This window comes from Lynx canadensis, chromosome E3 (assembly GCF_007474595.2).
Source record: "Lynx canadensis isolate LIC74 chromosome E3, mLynCan4.pri.v2, whole genome shotgun sequence".
Classification (NCBI taxonomy): Eukaryota; Metazoa; Chordata; class Mammalia; order Carnivora; family Felidae; genus Lynx; species Lynx canadensis.
The window spans coordinates 30,182,004-30,202,827 of record NC_044318.1 but is presented as its reverse complement, the minus strand read 5'-3'; the positions used below and the strand labels follow the sequence as shown (position 1 = coordinate 30,202,827).

At 52.7% G+C, this 20,824-nt stretch overlaps 1 protein-coding gene across 1 annotated transcript in view; it reads left to right on the top strand.

Moving 5' to 3' along the window:
• RCC1L (RCC1 like) overlaps positions 1-20,824 on the top strand; it is a 33,850-nt gene that overhangs the window by 11,376 nt on the left and 1,650 nt on the right. The window contains exons 6-10 of the mRNA XM_030300294.1: positions 595-679; positions 7,935-8,116; positions 12,378-12,465; positions 13,319-13,492; positions 15,509-15,594. Coding sequence (XP_030156154.1) covers positions 595-679; positions 7,935-8,116; positions 12,378-12,465; positions 13,319-13,492; positions 15,509-15,594 — 615 coding nt within the window. The remainder of the gene's footprint in view (positions 1-594; positions 680-7,934; positions 8,117-12,377; positions 12,466-13,318; positions 13,493-15,508; positions 15,595-20,824) is intronic.

Here is a 20,824-nt window from a genome sequence, read left to right as displayed (position 1 = left end):
TGTGTCCCAGGCTGGCTGCATCTGGCCCACCATTTTATTTCCATCCCTGGTGCAGTGCCTGGCACGTGGTAAGTACTTATGAAAAATCCTTAGATACGTAAGCGGGTGCGTACACGAAGGGCTCTGAGCGCAGGAGGTCTGTTAAGTCTGCCAGGGGTGGAGTGGGAGGGAGAGCAGGTTTATCAGATAGACCGGGGCTGGGTGGTAGGAAAGGTTTCATGGCAGAAGGAGGTGCAGCCTGAAGGCTCGGAAGGGCAGATGGTGAGCTAGAGCCAAAGAGAGAGGCAGAGGAGCGGAAGGGGGGAAAGAAAGGCTTACGGAGAAGGGAGAGGTTCCCCAGGGGTGGGGCGGAGGGGAGGGTCTCCTCGGCACGTCCGGCACTTGGCTGTAGCAGGAGCAGTTTCGGGGAGCGGGACGCAAACGCCAGGCTGAGGCGGACTGGGGATGAGTAAGGTGCGGAGGCCGAGCGGGGCAGCCTGCCGGACCCGGCCGTGTCGCTCGCTGCTGTAGGGCACGTGGCAAGCTGTGGGTCCGTCCCCCGGGATCCTGCGCCTCCGTGGATTTCTTCTCATCAGCCTCCTCTCTGTCCGGTAGGTCGTCTGTGGCCAGGACCATAGCCTGTTCCTAACAGATAAAGGAGAGGTGTACTCGTGTGGCTGGGGTGCCGACGGGCAAACAGGTGGGTGACCTACCCCCACCCCGGGGTGGCGCCCCAGGGGCTGTGGGCTGTAGGGCTCTCGTGGGCCAGAACCCCCCCTTCCTTAGACTCTTCTGTCTCCTTCCCCTCACCCCCGGCTCCCACGGCGAACAACCCATGAAGGGTTGGGGACAGGGTTACTGCCGCTGCTCAACAAACAGCTGCACAAATGCCATCTAAAGGGAGCTCGGTTTTCACTGTTTTGAGGAGAATGTGATTAAGGGCGGGAGGTATTAACCCTGCTTATCTAATCCTTTTCTTGTTTTGGTATTTGTCTGAAGGGAGGGCCTTCACATTTAAGAGTTATTTCTTTTTTGTGTGTGTTTTGTTTTTCAAATTTAAGACTTCGGTGTTGTGTAAATCCTCCATCATCCTACCACTGCATCAAATCACCTTTGTTCACTGTTTTGTGTTTTCTTCCAGTTATTGTTCACGCATGTACATCTCTTATATCATAATAATACCATAGGTGTGATTTTATGTGCTCGTCTTATTTAAATTTTTTTTTAATGTTTATTTATTTTTGAGAAACAGAGAGAGAGACAGAGCGTGAGCAGGGGAGGGGCAGAGAGAGAGGGAGACACAGAATTGGAAGCAGGCTCCAGGCTCCGAGCTGTCAGCACAGAGCCCAACGCGGGGCCCAAACCCACAGACTGTGAGATTATGACCCGAGCTGAAGTCAGATGCCCAACCGACTGAGCCACCCAGGTGCCCTTTTTTATTTTTATTTTTTGAGAGAGAGAGAGAGAGAGAGAGAGAGAGAGAGCGCGCGCACTTGAGCACGAGTCGGGGAGGGGCAGAGGGAGAGAGAATCTTAAGCAGGTTCCATGCTGAGCCCCAATGTGGGACTCAATCCCATGACTCTGGGATCATGACCTGAGCCAAAATCAAGAGTCAGACCTCCCAGGCACCCTGCAGTACAGTATTATTAACTGTAGTTGTCATGCTGTACATTGCATCCCCAGGACTTACTTATTTTATAACTGGAAGCTTCTACCTTTACCCACTTTGCTCACACCCCACCCCCACCTCTGGCAACCACCAGTCTGTTCTCTTGGATCTATGAGCTTGTTTGTCTGCCTTTCCTTCACCGTTTCTTTCTCTTTCGTTCATTCATTCCACATATATATGAGACCATACAGTATTTGTGTTTCTCTGTTTGACTTATTTCACTTAGGATAATGCTGTCAGAGTCCATCCATGTTGTTGCAAATGGCAAGATTTCATTATTTTTTCTGGCTGAGTAATATTCCATTGTACCTGTATACCGTAGTTTCTTTATGTGATCCATTATTTTTGACAAGAATGCTACGACCATTCAGTGAGGGAAAGAAAAGTCTTTCACAAATGGTGCTGGGACAACTGGTTACATACATGCCAAAGAACGAACCTGAACCTCTGCCTTACACCATCTATAAAAATGAACTCAAAATGGGGCACCTGGGTGGCTCAGTCGTTTAAGCATCTGACTTTGGTTCAGGTCATGATCTTGTGGTTCGTGAATTCGAGCCCTGCATCGGGCTCTGTGCTGACAGTGTGGAACTTGCTTGGGGTCCTCTCTCTCCCTCTCTCCCCCTTTCTCTCCCTCTCTCTCTGCCCCTCCCCCACTCGTGTGTGCACGCATGCGTGCTCTCTCAAGATAATAAATAAATAAACTTGAACTCAAAATGGATCAAAGTCCACTTAAGAGCTAACACTGTAAAACTTTTAGAAGAAAACGTGGGTATAATCTTTGTGACCTCAGATTAGGCAGCAATTTCTTAAATATGACCCCGGAAGCATAACCAAAAAAGGAAAAATAGGTAAATTGGGCTTACAAAAATGAAAAAGTTTTATGCATCAAAGGATGCTACCAAGAAAGTGAAAAAATAACCCACGGAATGGGAAGGAATATTCGTAAGTTGTATATTTGATAAGGGTCTAGGACCAGAATATATAAAGAGCTCTTACAACCCAATAGCAAGATAAAACAACCTAATTCAAAAATGGCAAAAGATAGTGTACCTGGGTGGCTCAGTTGGTTAAGCGTCTGGCCCTTGATTTCGGCTCAGGTCGTGGTCTCATGGTTTGTGGGTTTGAGCCCCGTGTCGAGTGCAAGAGCCTGCTTGGGATTCTGTCTTCCTCTCTCTCTGCCTCCCCCCTGCTCTTTCCCAAAAATACATAAATAAAAAAAAAAGTGGCAAAAGTTTTGTGAAGGCATTTCTCCAAAGATCTACCAATGGCCAATAAACATGTGGAACAGATCCTCATTAATTAGTCATTAGGGGAATGCAAATTGGTATCACAATGAGATACCACTTCACATCTATTAGGATGGTTACTATTTAAAAAACCCAGAAAATAACAAGCGTTGGCAAGGCTTAGGAGAAATTGGCACCCTCAGACATTGTTGGGGGGATTGTCAAATGGTGCAGCTGCAGTGGAAAACAGTTTGGCTGGTGCTCAGAGAGTTGAGCATAGAATTACCATCTGACCCAGCAGTCCCACCCCTAGCCGGGGACCCACGGGAAATGAAAACATTTGTCTACACAAAAACTTGTGCACAAATGTTCACAGCAACATTCCTTATGACAGCCAAAAAGTAGAAACAGCCCAAATGTCCATCAGCTGTTGAATGGATAAACGGCACGCATTCATTTTATTTAAAAGGGGGGGGGGGTGTCAAAAGATAAACAAATTAAAAAAAAAAAAAAAAGCCAACACACCAGGGAAAAATTCCAGCAGTGGAAGAAGTAAGCACAGCCTCATTTATCTCTGTCCACGGCCCAACCCCGAATGCCTGCTCTCCTCACGTCCGTCCCATAGCAGGTGTCATTTACACAAATACCCTTGCCAGTCGTGTGCTATACGGACTGCCTAGCGCCCTGTGGAAGCACTTCCAGGGCATCGAACTCAGAGTCGCACACTCGGACTTCAGATCCCCCTAAACCCGGATTCGCACACGCCGCTCACCCGCTCAGCTGCACGGGGAATCCCGGGGACGGTGCAGGGAAGGATTGGAGACGAATTGCGTTGGGCCTTTTCCAGACCAGACCAAACCAAAGTCAAGCTAACCCAACCAAGCCCCCAAATGCAGTATATGCATACAATGGAATATCATTCAGCCCTAAAAAGGAACGAAGCCCTAATGCACGCTACAACGTGGATGAACCTTGAAAACATGCTGTTAAGTGCAAGAAGGCAGACACAGAAGCTCACATGTTGTGGGATTCCATTGATATGAAGTGCCCAGAAGAGGCAAATCCATGGAGACAGAAAGTATAGTGGCTTCCAGGGCTGAGGGTGAGGTGGGAAGTGAGGAATGACTGCTTAACGGGGAGGGGATTTCTTTCTGGGTGACGAAAATGTTCTTAAATTCATTAAAGGTGACGGTGGCACAACATCGTGAATGTACTAAAAACTACTGAGTTGTGCACTTCAGAAGAGTGGAAGTGGTGAACTTGTGGCATGTGAACCTTATCTCAATAAAAACAGGTGGGGCGTCTGGCTGGCTCGGTGGAACATACGACTTCTGGCTTCAGGGTTGTGAGTTCGAGCCTCCTGTCGGGTGTAGAGATTAGTTAAAAATCTTTAAATACAAAAAATAAAATAGCGATAGGCAACATAAATGTAAATTATAAAACGTGATAATAAAATCAACACTTGTGAGAGTACTACCCAATTAAAGACGTAGACTTTTGAGACCTATTTCAGGGGCGCCTGGGTGGCTCAGTCGGGTAAGCGTCCGACTCTTGATCTCAGCTCAGGTCATGCTTTCATGGTTAATGGGTTCGAGCCCTGCATCGGGCTCTGTGCTGGCAGTGCAGAACCTGCATGGGATTCTCTCTCTCTCCCTCTCTTTCTGCCCCTCCCTGGCTCGCTCACTGTCTCTCAAAATGAATAAGCTAAACTTTAAAAAAAAAAAAAGGAATGAAAAAAAAGAAAGATTTTCATTTTTAAGTAATCCCCACACCCAGCGTGGGGCTCGAGCTCACAACCCTGAGATCAAGAGTCACACGCTCCACTGACCGAGCCAGCCGCGCGCCCCAGGTGGCCACTTTTAACTTTTGTTTTGTTTGATGGAAGCTGTCCTAATGGATGTGAATTGATAACTCATGGTTCTGATCTGCATTTCCTTAGTGTTCAGTGATGTTGATCATCATTTTCTGGGCTTATCAGCCATTTCGATGTCTTCTTTGGAGAAACGTGTGTTCCAGTCCTTTTGCCCAGTTTTTAATCGGGTTGTTTGGGGTTTTGGGTTTTGTTTTCTTTGTTTGTTTGTTGGTGGTGGTGTAGAGTTTTAGGAGTTCTCTCTATGTTCTGGATATTGATCCCTTATCAGATACATGATTTGCACATGTTTTCTGCCATTCCGTGGGTTGCCTTCTTACCCTGTTGATAGTGAGTCCGGTTTGTCTGTTTTTTGTTGCCTATCCCTTTGGGGTCATTTCCAAGAAGTCGTTGTCAAACCCGGTGTCGTTAAGCTCTCGCTCTTTGTTTTTCTCCTAAGAGCTTTATGGTTTTCACTCTTGTGTGTAGGTCTTTGATCCATTTGGAGTTAACTTTTGTACATGGTGTTAGGTAGGCGCCCAACTTCATTCCTGTGCAGGTGGATATCCAGTTTTCGTAGCACCATTTGTTGAAAAGACTACCCTTTCCCCATCGGTCTTGGGACTCTTGTCAAAAATCACATGATCATAAAGGCAAAGGCTTATTCCTGGGCTATCTGTTCTATTCCGTTGGTTTATATGTCTGTCTTGTATGCCACTGCCACCCTGTTTGCACTGTTGCAGCTTTGACATCAGGAAGTGTGAGTCGTCCCAAGATCACTTGGCTATTTAGGGTCCTTTGAGATTTCGTATGAATAATAGGATAAATATTTTTGTAAAAAGCATTATTGGGATTTTGTTAGAGATGGCATTGAATCTGTAGATCACTTTGAATAGTAATGACGTCCTAACAACATTAGATCTGTTAGCCCATGAACATAAGATGTTCTTTTCACATATTTATGCCTTCTCTAATTTCCGTCAGCAGTATTTCATAGTTTTCCTTGTACACGTCTTTGACATCGCTGGTTGAGTTAATTCCTGAGTATTTATTCTTCTGGATGCTACTGTAAATAGAATTGTCTTCTTTAATTATTTTTTCTTTTTTTAAAAAATATTTGTTTGAGAGAGAGAACGAGAATGCACATGTGTGCACGTGCACAAGTGGGAGAGGGGCAGAGAGAGGAGAGAGAGAATCCCAGGTGCTGACTGTGCGGCTCAATCCTGTGACCCCAGGATCACGACCTGACCCGAAATCAAGAGTCAGAGGCGTAACCAACTGACCCACCCAGGCGCCCGTTAATTTTGTTTTTTGGATTGCTCATTGTTAGTGTTGAGAAAGGCAGCTGATTTCTTTGTGTTGATTTTGTATTCTGCTTCTTTGCTGAATGCAGTCCATGTTTATAGCTGGATGACATCCTACCACGGAATATACCTCCATTTATTCAGTTTCGTGTTGATGGATGTTTGGATGGTTTACAACTTTTTGTTACATGTCAAGCAGTGCTTCCGGGGCCGTCTGTCTGTCTCCTTGGTCACGTGTTCCACAGCTCTCGTCGCTCTCGTGAAGATGCCTTGAGTGGCCGTGGGTTAGAGCTGTTTTCAAACGGTTGTTTTCCAAAATAGTTGTAATAAGTCACCCCCGGCCACGGGGTGGTGTTTCACTGCCTCGTCAGGGCTTGGTATCGTCCACTTCGAAGTTTTTCCCTGTCTCGTGGGTGTGACATAGTATTTCATTGAGGTTTCAATTTCGTTTTCCGAAAAACTGCTTGAGAGTGACCACCGTTTTACACGTTTATAAGCCAGCCTTATTTTCTCTTCTCTGAAATGTACATGGTGTTCTTTGCTCATTTGTTGACTTATGTGTCTTTTGCTTATTGATTTTTAGGAATTCTTTACCCTCATCTGTATTCTTTGCAGTTCTAGTGTTGTATGTGTTTTCTTCCAGACGGTGGCTTGCCTTTTTGTCCATCTGTTTGGATTTTGAATTTTAACTGTCTTTTTTTTTTCATTTCTTATTGCTTCCTTTTCAGATGTACCTGGCCATTTTCGATAGCCTCGTATTCCTGCTTTTATTTGCGTAAACATTGCACACAGAGTTATTTTTATTTTGTATATCATAATCCCAGGGTCTGAAACCCGGAGGCCGTCAATTGGTAGTTTGTTGGTTCAGTTTACTCTCTGACTCATAGGGGCATCCTTCCTTATGTGTTTAGTAAGTTTTGACTGTGGGCTCATATTTCATTGAATTGAATTGGTGGAAGCTCTCAGGGCCTTAATTGGAGATGATTTCCTCCAGGGAGGATTCGGATTTGCTTTTACCTGTTGCTAAAGGGTGCTGCCATTCTGATGCTGCTCTGGGTCCCTTTGCGGAAGCCTGGCCTATTTTTATTTAAAAACATGTTTGTTTATTTTTGAGGGGGGGGGGACAAGTGGGTGAAGGGCAGAGAGAGAGAGAGAGAGAGAGAGGGAGACACAGAATCTGAAGCAGGCTCCAGGCTCAAAGCTGTCACCGCAGAGCCCAGAGCGGGGCTCGAACCCACAAACCGTGAGATCGTGACCTGAGCCGAAGTCGGACGCTCAGCGGACTGAACTACCCAGGCACCCCTGTGTTTTTGTTTTTGTTTTTGTTTTTTTAAAATGTTTATTTACAGAAGCCTGGTTTAAAGTGGGAGTCTGTGCTGTGCATTTTGCCTTGGTCTGCCCAGGGCTTAACGCCATCACAGTGCTGGCAGCGATATGCGTCCTGATATCCTCTGGCCAGCCCTGTCTTTTCCTCTGCCATGCCAGTTTGCCAGTTTCGGTTTGCTGTTTGGGGGGCGATGTTGGGGGGTTGAGGTGGGATACCCTCTCGGAGACGTCCTTTATCTTCTCACTAGTCCAGCAGTACATTAGAGATTGCTGGTTGAGAATTCTTTGTGTGTGTTGTCATAGGGTCTTCTGGTCTCACTGTAGTGGTATTCTGTCTCACAGGGGTTTCTCGCGTGAATCAGACTCCGTCTCAAGGGTTTTACGAATAAACAATGACTGTTATGTGTTTATCCTGCACTGAGTGAGCCCGGGGAAGGAAGTTGCAGACAGTGCAGAGGCAGATTCTCATTTCCGAGCTGATGTTTGTTAAGCGTTCAAAACTGTGCTTGGCGCGCGGTAAGTCTGCGAAAGTGTCCCAAGAGTCGGTAATCGAGAGTAACGCTTCCCCACTGTATTAGGTCTGGGTCACTACAATATCACCAGCGTACCCACCAAGCTGGGCGGAGACCTGGCCGGGGTACACGTCGTCCAGCTTGCCACCTACGGTGACTGCTGCCTGGCCGTGTCTGCTGAGGGTGGCCTCTTCGGTTGGGGAAACTCCGAGTACCTGCAGCTGGCCTCTGTCACGGACTCCACGCAGGTATGCGGTCGCTTACGGCCGGGCTGGGGGATTTGGAGACGACGAAGCGTTAAGGGTGTTTATAAGAAGTTCTTCAGCAAAGTGTGGCCTTCAGGCTGTGAAGGCCTGGCCACCTGTAAGACCGCCTCTTCTTGGCCATCTCGTTGGAGTCCGGAAAGAAAGCGTGGGTTCAAAGCCATCGTTATCAACCCTTTGATGCGATAGTCCTGGTCTAGAGCAGGCTGATAGGTGTGGCCGTGTACCCCGTCTCACGAGGGGTACGAGGCTGTTCATGTCATTCCCGTGGGGTCGCCCTGTGCTTTTTTATTGCAGTGTAACATGAGTGCCCCAAAAGGGTGTAGATCCTGAGTGTGCACCTGGATGAGGACGCCTGTGTCCCCCGCCCCCTCGCCACAAGCAGTGGGACACTCAGTACTTCAGAAGCCACTGCCCGTGGCCTCTCCGGTCACCGCGCCCTCCTCCTCACTGAAGGGAGTCACCCGCAGTCAGTACAGTACGGCAGGATTTTAAATGTTAAGGGAAGTTGCAAATAAAAACCAAAAGTAGAGCTCCCTGCATGATTAATCTCTATGTATCTCAGCCGTGTTCAACGATTACCAACTAATGGCCCATTTAAAAAGAAGAAAACAGATATAATTCACCATTTTCAAGTGTAGAATTTGGTGGGTTTTAGTGGAGTCCCAGGTTGTGCAGTGGGCTAATCCCAGAACAGTTTCATTACCTGCCGCACTTCCTCCCCCCCTCCCCCCCAAAAAAAGCCCCATGCCCTAATGGCCAGTTTTTGTTGCCATCTGCTCCTCTGCCCTGGATTATTCTGAGTAAATCCCAGGTCTGTGTATATATTTTAAGTTTATTTATTTTTGAGAGTGAGTGCGGCAGAGGGAGACGGAGAATCCCAAGCAGGCTCTGCACCGTCAGCCCAGAGCCCGAGGCGGGGCTCAAACTCCACAAACCATGAGATCGTGAACTGAGGCGAAACCAAGGGTTGGACGCTTAACCGACTGAGCCACCTAGGCTCAGGTCAGACGTCATATTTTATCCATAAAAGTCTCCATACATATTTCTAAAAGATAAGGACTGGGGTGCCTGAGTGGCTTAGCCCGCTAAGCGTCTGACTCTCGATTTCGGCTCAGATCATGATCTCGAGGTCGTGAGGTCGAGTGCCGCGTCAGGCTCCGTGCTGGGCGTGGATCTTGCTTGGGTTTCTTTCTTTCCCTCTCTGTGCCTTACTGTCTATCTCTCCAAATAAATAAGTAAACTGAAAAAAAAAAGGTAAGGACTATTTAAAAAACATACTTTATTCCTTAATAACACCAAATTGCTGACAAGGTACAGAGGGTTTTAAATGTATATTGATAAAGAGATCAGCACGGAGAGAAACTAAAAGCCAGTGAAAAAGATGAGGAGAACGCGTTCCCTGGGGTCCGACACAGCGGCTAGAAGCAGTTGCAGGTTTGGTTCTGAGCTTCCTAGTAGCCAAAGCAGAGAAGAAAACGTACCCATGTAAATGATTCTTTGTTTCTATAAGACAAACAAACGCTGTTTTCGGGAAGAGTGTTGCACTTCCTGCTACCGGTGCTGAGAAAAATGGCTCCCGCGGCCTTCCTGTGGGGGACACGTCAGGACATATCAGCGATATGTTTAAACCCCAACTTAGTTTAAACCCCAGACTTAAGGGTTTAAAGCAACACGCATTCATTACCTCACAGTTTCTGTGGATCGGGAATCCAGGGGTGGCTTAGCCGGGTCTTCTGGCCCTGGTCCCCCAAAGGCTGCAGGCATCGTAGGGTTCCGCGGGCGAAAGCCCCGCTTCCAGGACCACCCCGGTGCTTGTCGGCAGGGTGCGGATCCTCGTGGGCTGTTGGACTGGGGCCCCAGTTGCTTGCTGGTGGCTAGCCGGCTACTAACTGTCGGCCAAGGCTCCCTTGGTCCCTGGCTTCTCCGTGTAGCAGCTCCCAACACGGCAGCTGCCTTCATCAGAGCAGGCAAAGGAGAGGGCGAGAGAGTGCCAGTGAGACAGAAGCCAGCGTTTCGTAATTTAGTCTTGGCAGTGGCCTCGCCTTGCTTTCCCCGGTACTCTGCTTGTCGGAAGCCAGTCGGGGGGTCCAGCCCCACACGAGGGCAGGGTTACACTCGGGTGTGCGTGGCGGGGGCGGGGGCCGCGGGTCTTGGAAGCAGCCCACCGCGGCCCCGACTCTAACCGTGGCCCGAGCCTCGTCCTGTGGGTGACGGCAGCGGGGTGTTCCCAGAGGCCCTGTGCTGGCGTGTTCCTCGGTGTCTGTCGAGCGCGTCGGGCCAGAGCACGGGCAGGTAGAGACCCTCTGACCGCCTCGCCTCGTCTAGGCAGGCGCTTTCTGGATCAGTGAGGCCGCCTGTTCCTTCTGAGTCAGCTGAGGGGCTGTCAGCCTCCAGCTGCCCGCATCTGAAAGTACCTCCGAAAGGATTCGTGGCCGCCACTGAAGCACTTCAGGTCTGTCTTTCCGGGGTTCGGCCTCGGTGGAGGCACCAACACCAAGTCCTGCTGGAGAGCTAAGTGGGCAGCACCTCATCCTCTAAACCCCCGACCCTCGTGTCGTGTCTGGCCCCCGATTAGTAGAGAAAACACGTGCTGTCAGATGGGAGTGCCCCCAGTTTCCCACGCCGAGCCCTTTACACTCCAGCCAGGCCCACCCCTTCTGTAGCAGGGGGCGGGGCTGGGGGAAGGTGCCTCCCGCCCTGGGCCCCGGGTCCTGTCTCCTCCCGCCTTCTCGGGAGCTTTGCTCCATCTACTGGGCCTTCTTCCCCATAGCTTCAACCTCCCCTTCTCCACTGGTCCCTCCCCAGCCGTCCTTACACCTGACCCCCTGTGGCCTTTGTCTGTAGAAGCCCTGTGTGGGTTTCCTGGTCTCCACCCAGTCCTGCCCCCTCCCCCATCTCCATCCCCCCCATCTCCCCCTCCACTCTCCCATATCTACCCACCCCTGTCCTACCCCCACCCCTCCCCCATCTCTACCCACCCTGCCCCTTCCCCCATCTTTACTCCCCCCCACCCCCCACCCCTTATCTCCACCCACCCTTGCCTCCACTTCTAGGGCCAACTCTCAGAGCCACATTCACTTATTGTCTCCCTCTCCTCACTCCTCAGTCCAATCCACTTGGCTTCCACCCTTCTCACTTGGCAGAGAGCCTCTCACTGGGCTACCGGGGCCTTCGTGTTGCTCACATAATAGCCAAGACTCTGGAGAACATAGCCCAGCCTTTATCCATCTTGACCTCGCAGCAGCATTTGACCCTGATCATGAGCTGTTGACTGTCTGTTAAAACACTCCTCCCTGGGCCCCTCTAATGACTCCTAAGTACCCTCCCGACTCCCTCGTCGTTTCTTCTTGGCCTCGTTTTCTGGTGCTCCTCCTGTGCTGGGCTTTACATGTTGGAGGTCCTCTCCTTGTGTCTGGTCCCTTCAGAGGTCTCACCCGCACCCGTGGCTGCAGTTACCGGCTGTGTGCCAGTGACTCCCCAGCTCACACGTTGGGCCCACACTGTTCTTCAGGGTCACGCATCTGTGAACGTCACCTGCCATTTCCACTTGGCCATCCCTGGGCGCTGTGAGTTGGGTACATCCACCAGGGAATGCAGGCACATCCCCCACATCCCGGTCCTCCACTGGCTCCCACATCCCCTGACATTGCCTCTCTACCCAGAACCTTGCTGGCTCCCCATTGTGCTCAGGATAGAGACCAGCTCCTTACTGTGGCCTACGGGCCTGCCGATCTGGCCTCCTTCCTCGCCAGCTCACGCTCCGTATCCCCCCTCCCCCGTCTGCTCAGCCACTGCGACCTTGTTCAGACTCCCCGAAGGTGTCCTGTGCACGTGCCATCTCCACTCCTTGGGATGTCCTCTTTCCCCTTGCCTGGTTAGCTCTGCTCATCCTTCAGGTCACAGGATCAAATGAAGCCTTCCTGGTCCTTCCCTGATCACTCCTACCCCCAAACTAGATCAGGTTCCCCGACGTTCAGAGACCCTGGACTCTCCTCAGCGCAGATTAATTTCATGTTAATTTTGACCGGCTTCTGCTTTCTCCACCAGACTCCGTTCTGAGAGAGGGCCCGAGTCTCCTGTTCCCTGTCGAATTCCCAGTGCCCAGTTAGATGTTTAGTTTATCCTGGACGTTCAGGAAATATTTGTAGATTGAATGAACAAACCGGGACTTCCATGCTTTGTCCACAAGACGGAACATTCCCGAGTTTGCCTTCCTAACAGCGTGGTTCTTGCTCTGCTTCAGGTGAACGTGCCCCGGTGCTTGCCCTTCTCAGGAGTGGGCAGGGTGAAGCAGGCCGCGTGCGGTGGCACAGGCTGTGCGGTGTTAAATGGTGAGACCCTCCTACGGCCAGTGGGTTGGGCGGGAGAAGGGTCAGTGTCCGTTGGCGTCACAGCCACAGACCTTAGCCTGAGGGAGGGAGGGGGCAGCGTGGCCCTGGGAAGGTCCAGCTAGACTGGGCCCAGTTACTAGAGGGAGAGCTTGACTTGTTGGCAGGAGGTAATAGTCGTGATTCAGATGTGGACAGATCGACAGCGACAGGGCACAGTCACTCTGGCCCGTTACAGCAGACCTCCGGAGGGGCCGAGCTGTCTCTCCCGCTCCCTTAGCCTCGGCCAGAGACTCAGCCCTGCCTTCCCGGTGAGGCTGTGCCAGGAGACAAAGGCAGATAGGAGAAGGGCCGTAGGGTCTGGATACTGAGGCCTGTGCCCCTGGGATTAAGTGTCTAGGGTCGCTGATGAGCATTAAAAACTTCTATGACAAAAAGAATCATTTCTAAGACTTGCAGAAATCGGGCCAGAGGTTCTTTGTGTACTTGGCTTGGTCTCCCGATCCGTTTGAAACGTAGAGTGTCAGAGTGGGGAAAACCATCCTTCTGGGCCTCCCCCGTGCTCATGGGGCTTCTGCGTGATTGATGAACTGGGCCCATCCAGGTGACCCTCAAGATGGGGGAAATTTGTATCGTGAGGTGGGCTAGCCGGCTAGACATTCGCCACAAGCAAGAATTAGAAAGAGGAGAAAAGAAACATTATTTTAAGTATCTGTCCGTATGTTCTTGCCAAGCAAGGAGGGGGAAAAAAAAATCCATGTGGACATAATGCGTCTTGGTGGTACAGTCTGAATTTCTAATGAGGGCGGGCTGCACTTGATTTGACTTACTGACCGTTGTTTTTGCTGTAATGTAGGAGAAGGACATGTTTTTGTCTGGGGCTACGGAATTCTTGGGAAAGGACCAAACCTCGTGGAAACTGCACTTCCAGAAATGATTCCACCCACCCTCTTTGGCCTGACGGAGTTCAACCCAGAAGTCCAAGTCTCCCTCATCCGATGCGGCCTCAGCCACTTTGCCGCCCTTACCAGTAAGTGACCGGGCCCGTGTGGCCCCAAAGACGGGCAGAGCTTAGCCGTCTCCCCAGGCAGTGGGGTGATGTTTCCGCGTGGATAATTAAAGAGAGCGGCTAATCCAGAGTTGCTTGGCTTGGGGACGTATGATGTGTACCTTCTCTTCATCCCAAAGTTGTGTTTTTGGTTCATTTGGTTTGTGGTCGGGTTAACGTTAAAGTGAGTTCTCTCAAGAGGACCCCAGGCGGTGGTGGGAGAGGGACCGTCGAGCGTGTTGGGGATGCCGGCGGAAACCGGCGGAGGTTTGGCGAGCCCACGGTGGGTAATTAGGAACTGGTCGTGTGGGGTGGCAAGAGGCAGATCTGTCGGCCCTCCTGTGGTTTTGTGGAGGTGAGTCTGCCCGAGTGCCCCAGAGGGCTGGCAGGAGCGTGACCGAGGGGAGGCGAGACGGGGTTTGCGCACAGGTTTGCCAGACTACGGGGCCGTGAAGCATCCGGTTCCTCTGTGGCCCTCTGGCTTGCGTGCTTCTCTTGAACCACAGCGACTGCTGGTTCAGTTTGCCCACGTTAGTCAAATAGGAAGACTGAACTGAGTTTCGTGTTGTGATTCTCAAGCAGACTCGCGGTTTCTTTGCAATTAGAAGCCCTTTTTCTCGTTTCGCGGTTAGGAATTGGCTGGTTTGTGTTCTTTTTTTCTTTAAGCATCTGGGCTGGGACGGTGAGTTTGGGTCGTCTTGAGTCACGTGAGTTTTTTGAAGCTTATTTTGCTTTTAGCAAGTAAGCATTGGTGTGGACGGATTCTGGAGGCAGTGCAGATGTGTCTCGCAGGATGTTTTCAGGCCTCTGCGTCTGTGTGCAGAGTCGCCCGCCCGGAAATCCATACGGAGCGTGAGCCTGGGGGCGACTGTTTTCTGTTTGTGGTCGTGCCGTGTGGCCATTGTGGGTCACCTTGAAGTGAATTCCCCGTCTAGATTTCCCCCAAGACCTGGCCACTCTCCACGTGGGGGTCACCGTCCCTAGCAGGGGGGGGCATTGGAGTTTGGGTTTCTGCCCTGCCCCCGGGCCCAGCTGGGAGTCGGCGTTGGGTTTACCCTGAGGTCTGCTAACATTTTGGGGGCCCAGACTGACTGGGTCTGTTGAACACATCGCATCTGAGGGCGGAGGACCAAGGAGGATGGTCGGATCAGGGGGATCTGCCAGCTCGGAACAAAAGGATTCTTTATTTAATCAGACCAGATTATTGTCGTCCCGGCTTCTCCGCGGCCTTTCTTCTAGTCCCCGTGACCAAAGCCTTTTCTCTGTGTCACAGAGCACCCCAAACTGGTGTGTACGGAAGTCTAAAGCGAGCGCTGGGCTCTGGGCGGTGCCCTGCTAGGGCTGGGGCTCCGTCGGGCAGGTTGGCATTCCCAGAGCTCCCCTCTGGGTTCTGTCTCCCAGCCGTCCTCCACGGCACCCTGTCTGTCCTCCTTCATGGCACATTTTACAGTTTGTAAACCTGCATTTTTACAGTGAGTTCTGCTCATTTGTTTGTGTCTAGCTCCAGCCCCATGAGGACAGGGACTGTGTGTGTGTTCGGTCACTGCTGTGTCCCAGCTCCCAGCACACAGACGAAGACCTGGCCCAGAGAGGCTCTGGTCACTTTGTAGCTCTCGACCAGATGCTCCTGAGAGAGAGAGAAACCCAGGCAAGGAATACATCGCCCTACTCCTCACTCCGCCAGGGCATGACCGGGGATTGAGGGTGCTCAGCTTTCGAGATTTGAGGCGGGGTGTGCCTAAGAGTGGGCTTGTGGCCAGAGCCCCACGCGTGTGCCAGCCTCCCACGTGACGGACACAGCGCGGGTCTGGGCTTGGCCGTGTTCTGGTGGCGGGTAAACTGTTCCCTTCAGAGGAAAGCGTGAACGCCTGGGAGAAATTGAGATTTCACGTCGGGCCCTGTGGGTGCCTAGAAAGCCTGTTCTCATGACCCTTCCCCCTGTTGGAGACTTGCCCTTGGCCTGGCCCCAACCGAGCTACCGTTTTCCTTTCTTTGCAGACAGAGGAGAGCTGTTTGTGTGGGGCAAGAACATCCGAGGGTGCCTGGGCATCGGTCGCCTGGAAGACCAGTATTTCCCGTGGAGGGTAAGGCTGCATGGGTGGGCTCAGGCCACACCCACAGGGAGCCCCCCCCCCCCCCCGGGTGGTGGTGCGGGGACCCGCTCCCCACCGCCCCGTGGCTTCAGGGGAGGCCGCGCCGTGGTGAGGAGCCCGAGCGGGCGCCCGGCTCCAGCTTCTCGTTGCCCTCGGCTCCGTCCTGGGGCCCGTCGAGTGAGTGGCCCGCCCGGCCGAGGCTTCCAGTCCCGCGGTGCCCTGGGAGAAGCCTCGTGGGAGGCTGGCCGTGGGCACGCGGAGCGGGGAGATGACGCGCCAGTGCCTGGGAGAGAAGTGGGCGCAGGCCGGCCCCCCCCGCCGCGAGGGGGAGATTCGAGACGAAGAAGGTGCTGTGCCAGGGGCTGTCCCCAGAGGCCTGTGCAGAGGAAAGTTTGACAGCGAATTCGGAGGAAAGCGGGCTGTTTCATAGTCAGAGTGCCTTAACCACAGCCGGCAGAGTGAAAAAAATAAGTTTTTCTTAGGGGGAGGATGCAATTACACAAAAAAGGCTCGTTTCAAAATTAAAGGGGAGAAAGGTTCTCTCTTAAATTGTAGTTTATCTCAGTGTTGTTTACTGAGTTCTCCTGAAAACCAAAAAAGCTGTTGGTATTTTTGAGAACAGCACAAACGTACGTGCTGCAAGAGGTATTATAAATATGAGACCCCCCCCCCCCCCCAATCTCTTATAACGGAGGCAGCCGCTGGCACTGGTTTCTTATGTTCCCTTCTGGAAACAGTCAGCAGGCTCTGCATAGAAAGCGTGTGTGTATGCACGTGTGTGTGTGTGTGTGTGTGTGTGTGTGTGTGTGTGTGCGCGCGCGCGCGTGCTCGGCTTAAAGTATTTTCTGTGAACGTTGGATTTTAATCATGTGTTGTGAGGGGCGCCCGGGTGGCTCAGTCAGCTGAGCGTCCGACTCTTGATTTCAGCTCAGGTCATGATCCCAGGGTCATGGGATCGAGCCCCATGTCGGGCTCCACAGTGGGTGTGGAACCTGCTTAAGATTCTCTCTCTCTGCCCCTCTTCTGCTCATGCTTTCTCTCTCTCAAAAATAAGCATTTTTTAAAAATTAAAAAAAAAATACATTTTGAAATTGTGTAAAGCATTTTTTGAAACGACATGTAAAAATGCAAAAGGAATTTATAACTTAAATCAAATAATGAGGATTTGCCCATCCAAATCCCCCTGCAAAATGTTTGGAGGCACTTGAGCATTTTAGGGGCTCTTTCCCTTGGCTGCCCGCTGTCCTGGCCCCCTGTGACCTCGGCGGGCCCTGACCCCTTTATAAAAACCATGTATGCAGTCTCTAAGAACACAGGGCAGGATTGAGGCTTGATGTTGGTTGGGAACAAATGGTTGTGCACCAGAGCTGTCTGCAGGCTGCCCACTGCTCACGCGCCTGTTCACCTGAGCCTGGGATTCCCGTGATGTGGGAGGAGTGGACAGCCGGTTGTGGCCAGCGGGTGGCAGGCCAGGTGATGCGAGCATCGATAAGGTAGAGGCCCCGCTTGCCTTCACTCCGAGGGGAAGCTGGGGACGCGGTAGAGCAGCTGGGTGTTGGATGACTGACCGGCATGACTCCCCACCCGCCCTCCTGTCCTCCGCATCGGAGTGATGGTCAGCCATGAGATAAGACTGCAAATCTGATCGCTGTACCAGCGAAAAATGGCTGGGCTCTGGCATCCGTTGGGGAGCTGGAATCGGCAGGCTTCCGGGGCCTGGGGCCACCTGCTGTTCAGACCGGAGCCACCTCCGCGGACTCCCTACTCAGCAAGTGGGGCACCCACGTGGTTGGGGAGGGGACGCCCCGGGCTGTCCCCCTGATGGCTGCCAGACCGTCGTCCTCCCCTGGCACGTGTTCCGAGCCCTGCGTGTTTGCAGGTTTGGGGGGGCCGGCGAAGGAGAGCACTGTGGAGGGTGGTGCTGGGGGCCTGGCCCCTCCCGTGCTCTGTGTCGGGCTGGGCTCTGGGGAGGGCCGTGGCAGGAACAGGTTTGGGGTCAGCGGGGCTGGATTCCTTCAAGATCAGATCAGCCTCTTATTGGCAGTCGGACCTCACTCTAGTCTGTTCAGTTGCACTCGCTTTTTTTTTTTTTTTTTAATGTTTACTTATTTTTGAGAGAGTGTGTGTGTGTGTGTGTGTGCGCGAGGAAAGGGCAGAGAGGAGAGACAGAGAATCCCAAGCAGGCTCTGTACAGTCAGCCAGGCACCCCAGCATTCACTGTCTTTTAAATTACAGGCGACTTTTATTTTAAAAACTGTGTTTTCTTACTAATCTTCGGGGGTGGGGGGGGGGACTGTTCTATCATTTTAAAAGTATTCCAAGAAGGTGGGGGCGTCTGGGTGGCTCCGTCGGTTAAGCGTCTGACTCTTGATTTCAGCTCAGGTCATGATCTCATGGTTCGTGAGATCGAGCCCTGCATCGGGCTCTGTGTCGACAGCACGGAACCTGCTTGGGATTCTCTGTCTCCCTCTCTCTGCCCCTCCCCTGCTCGTGCTCTCTCTTTCAAAATAAATAAACATATTAAAAAAAAAAAAAAAAGCATTCCAAGAAGGGAGGAAAACCAGTAAAGCCTTATTTGTAGCTCCTACAATGGCACTGAGTCTGTTGCTGTTAGGCTCCCAGAGCCTGGCCTTCCCCGACAGTGCGAAGGCCCAGGGAGTGACCACAGAGCCACCCGATTCAAAACCCTCTCCTTCCGGAAGCTTTCCAGGAGGTTTTCCTGCCGCCCACTGACACTCAGAGCTCAGGGAGGGTCAGTGACGTCTTCAGGGCCGCTCATCCAGGAAGCAGCAGGGCCCAGATTCAGACTCCGATGTGTCTGACTTGGAGACGTGGTCTCTTCTCCGTGCCGCCCTCTGGGAGGGCCCGGGGCTGGAGCTGGAGGTCCCCGGCGGTGGGGAGAGGCGGGGACTCACCGTCCAGGTCTTTACGGGACCCTCCGACCTGTATGGCAGCACCGTGGGCGTGGGAACAGGCCCCTGGGGCGCGCGCCCCACCCACCCGGCAGTGTGGCCTTCCAGGCCAGCATCGCTGCCTGCCTGAGGGGACAGCTCTCCGGCGTGCTGGGCACCTTGCTGTTCTCCCTCGGCCTCAGGACCCCCTGAAGCCCCCCCCACCCCCCACCAGCCTGCAGCCGGGCTCACTGACTTCAGGGGTCGAGGGGGCTGCCCCGTCTCATGGCCACTCAGAAGCAGGGGCTGCGTCCCGAACTTGGGGCTCTGTGTGCAGGCAGCGCCGCCCCTCGCCCTGTGCCCCTCGGGTCAGGACCGGGTTGGGTTGGGGCGCACAGGCTGGCAGATGGGCCCTGGGCCCCAGGATGGTGTCTGGGGGAGCTGACCTCTTGGTGCCACAAACGACCTGGCAGACGCAGCCAAGTCGGGGAGCAGCCGGGAGCCCAGCTCCGTGTTCCCTCTGAGTCCCCTGCCTTTGTCCCGTGGATGTTTGTCTTACCATCTTGTCGTCGTGAAGAGGAATGTTCCTGAAGGATTCTGCTCAAACCTTTAAGAGTCCTTCAGGTCAGATGTAGGTTCAGTTTTTGGAACTGTTTCCCTTTGCAGTAATTCTGTCGTGAGCATAAAGTGATTTAGACTAGGAACTTTAACCTCGTTGAAGACACAGAACACACGGCCGGGGGCAATCTCCTCTCGGACGCTGTTCAGAGACCATGAGAGACTGAGCCCCCACGTGCCAGGGGGAGCGGGAACCACAGGAACCCCGCTGCTCCCCAGAAGGGGCTCAGAGGCCAGCCCTAGCCCCGACCGGCCTCCGAGCCGGTAGACCAGGGCCAGGTGGTTTACTCTGCTCGGGGGCCCTAATGGCCAGAGCGCTCGGGGAGCAAGAACACAGGTGCTTGCGTGCCGCAGCCTGGGGACACATTAGTGCCGAGGGCAGGGCGGCACCCTCCCCAGGAAAGGTCAACAAAATGCGCTCTAATGGCCCAGGGAGGTTGCTAGGAGTTCGTCTGGGCCCAGTCACCCCAGAGGCAACCTGTTTTCTTCTGCCCCTGTGGTCAGCCTGGCCCGCTTTCTGCACCTCTGTGCCTTTGCGATGAGCCGGGGGCGCTGCTCGGTGTGCTCAGTGATTTCTGTGATGGGTGTCGCCGGAGACGTTTGTTTGGGGAGGGAGGGGCAGGGAGCAGGACTCAGTCACTCGCACCATTTGCCTGCCGGCCAGGAGCCCCTAATGGGCTTGCCAGCCCACACGGAAGGCAGCGGGCTCCGCTGCCTCTGGGCTTTTAGGCCAGGCCATCTGGGGGAGCCCTTTCCCCCTCTTATGCTCAGCAAACTCCACGGGCTGCTACGGACCCCCTTTCCAGCTGTCACGCTGCCTGGCGGAGCGCTTGCCACCGGGGGAGGGTGGCAGCATTTGGATCGGGTCGGAGGCAGCAGCATCCTGTCTGGAAGGCCATGGAAGCAGTTAAAAATCCAGTTCCGAGGGAAGGTGGGAATAAAGGGGCAGATGCTGACAGGGTGGGACTGAGACATATTTAGGGGGCGCCTGGGGGGCTCAGGCCGTGAGGCATCCGACTCTTGATTTCGGCTCAGGTCGTGATCTCGCAGTCTGTGAGTTCGAGTCCCGCGTCAGGCTCTTTGCTGACAGTGTGGAGCCTGCTTGGGATCCTCTCTCTCCGCCCCTCCCCCACGTGCACATGCTCGCTCGCTCTCTCTCCCTCCCTCTCAAAATAAATGAACATTTGATAAACTTCCAAAAGGTATTTAACACCAGGGTGCCTGGCTGGTTCAGTAGGAAGAGCGTGCGACTCTTGAGTTCAGGGTTGTGAGTTCAAGCCCCACACTGGGCGTAGCGATTACTTACAAATAAAATCGGGGGAAAAAAGGTATCTAATGCCTTTTCGTTCTTTTTCACCGAATGTCATTCTATGGGGGAGCCACGAGAGTGGCTCACCTCTTGAAAATAATGATGATAATATTGTCACAGGAGGAAGAAAAGCGCCCCTCCTCTGGAGAACGGGCTTGGCTGTGGGGACGTGCCAATCCTTGAGTTGTGGGCCCACCCGGAGCTGGCTGGGGTGGTCACTTCCAAGGCCTGTAGGACAAGGAGAGTCATTTTATTTTATTTTTAAAATTCTTTTCTAAGTTTATTTACTTATCCTGAGAGAGACCGACACAGTACAAGCACGGGAGGGGCAGAGAGAGAGAGAGAGAGAGAGAGAATCCCAAGCAGGCTCCGGGCTCCTGGCTGTCAGCACAGAGCCCGACGC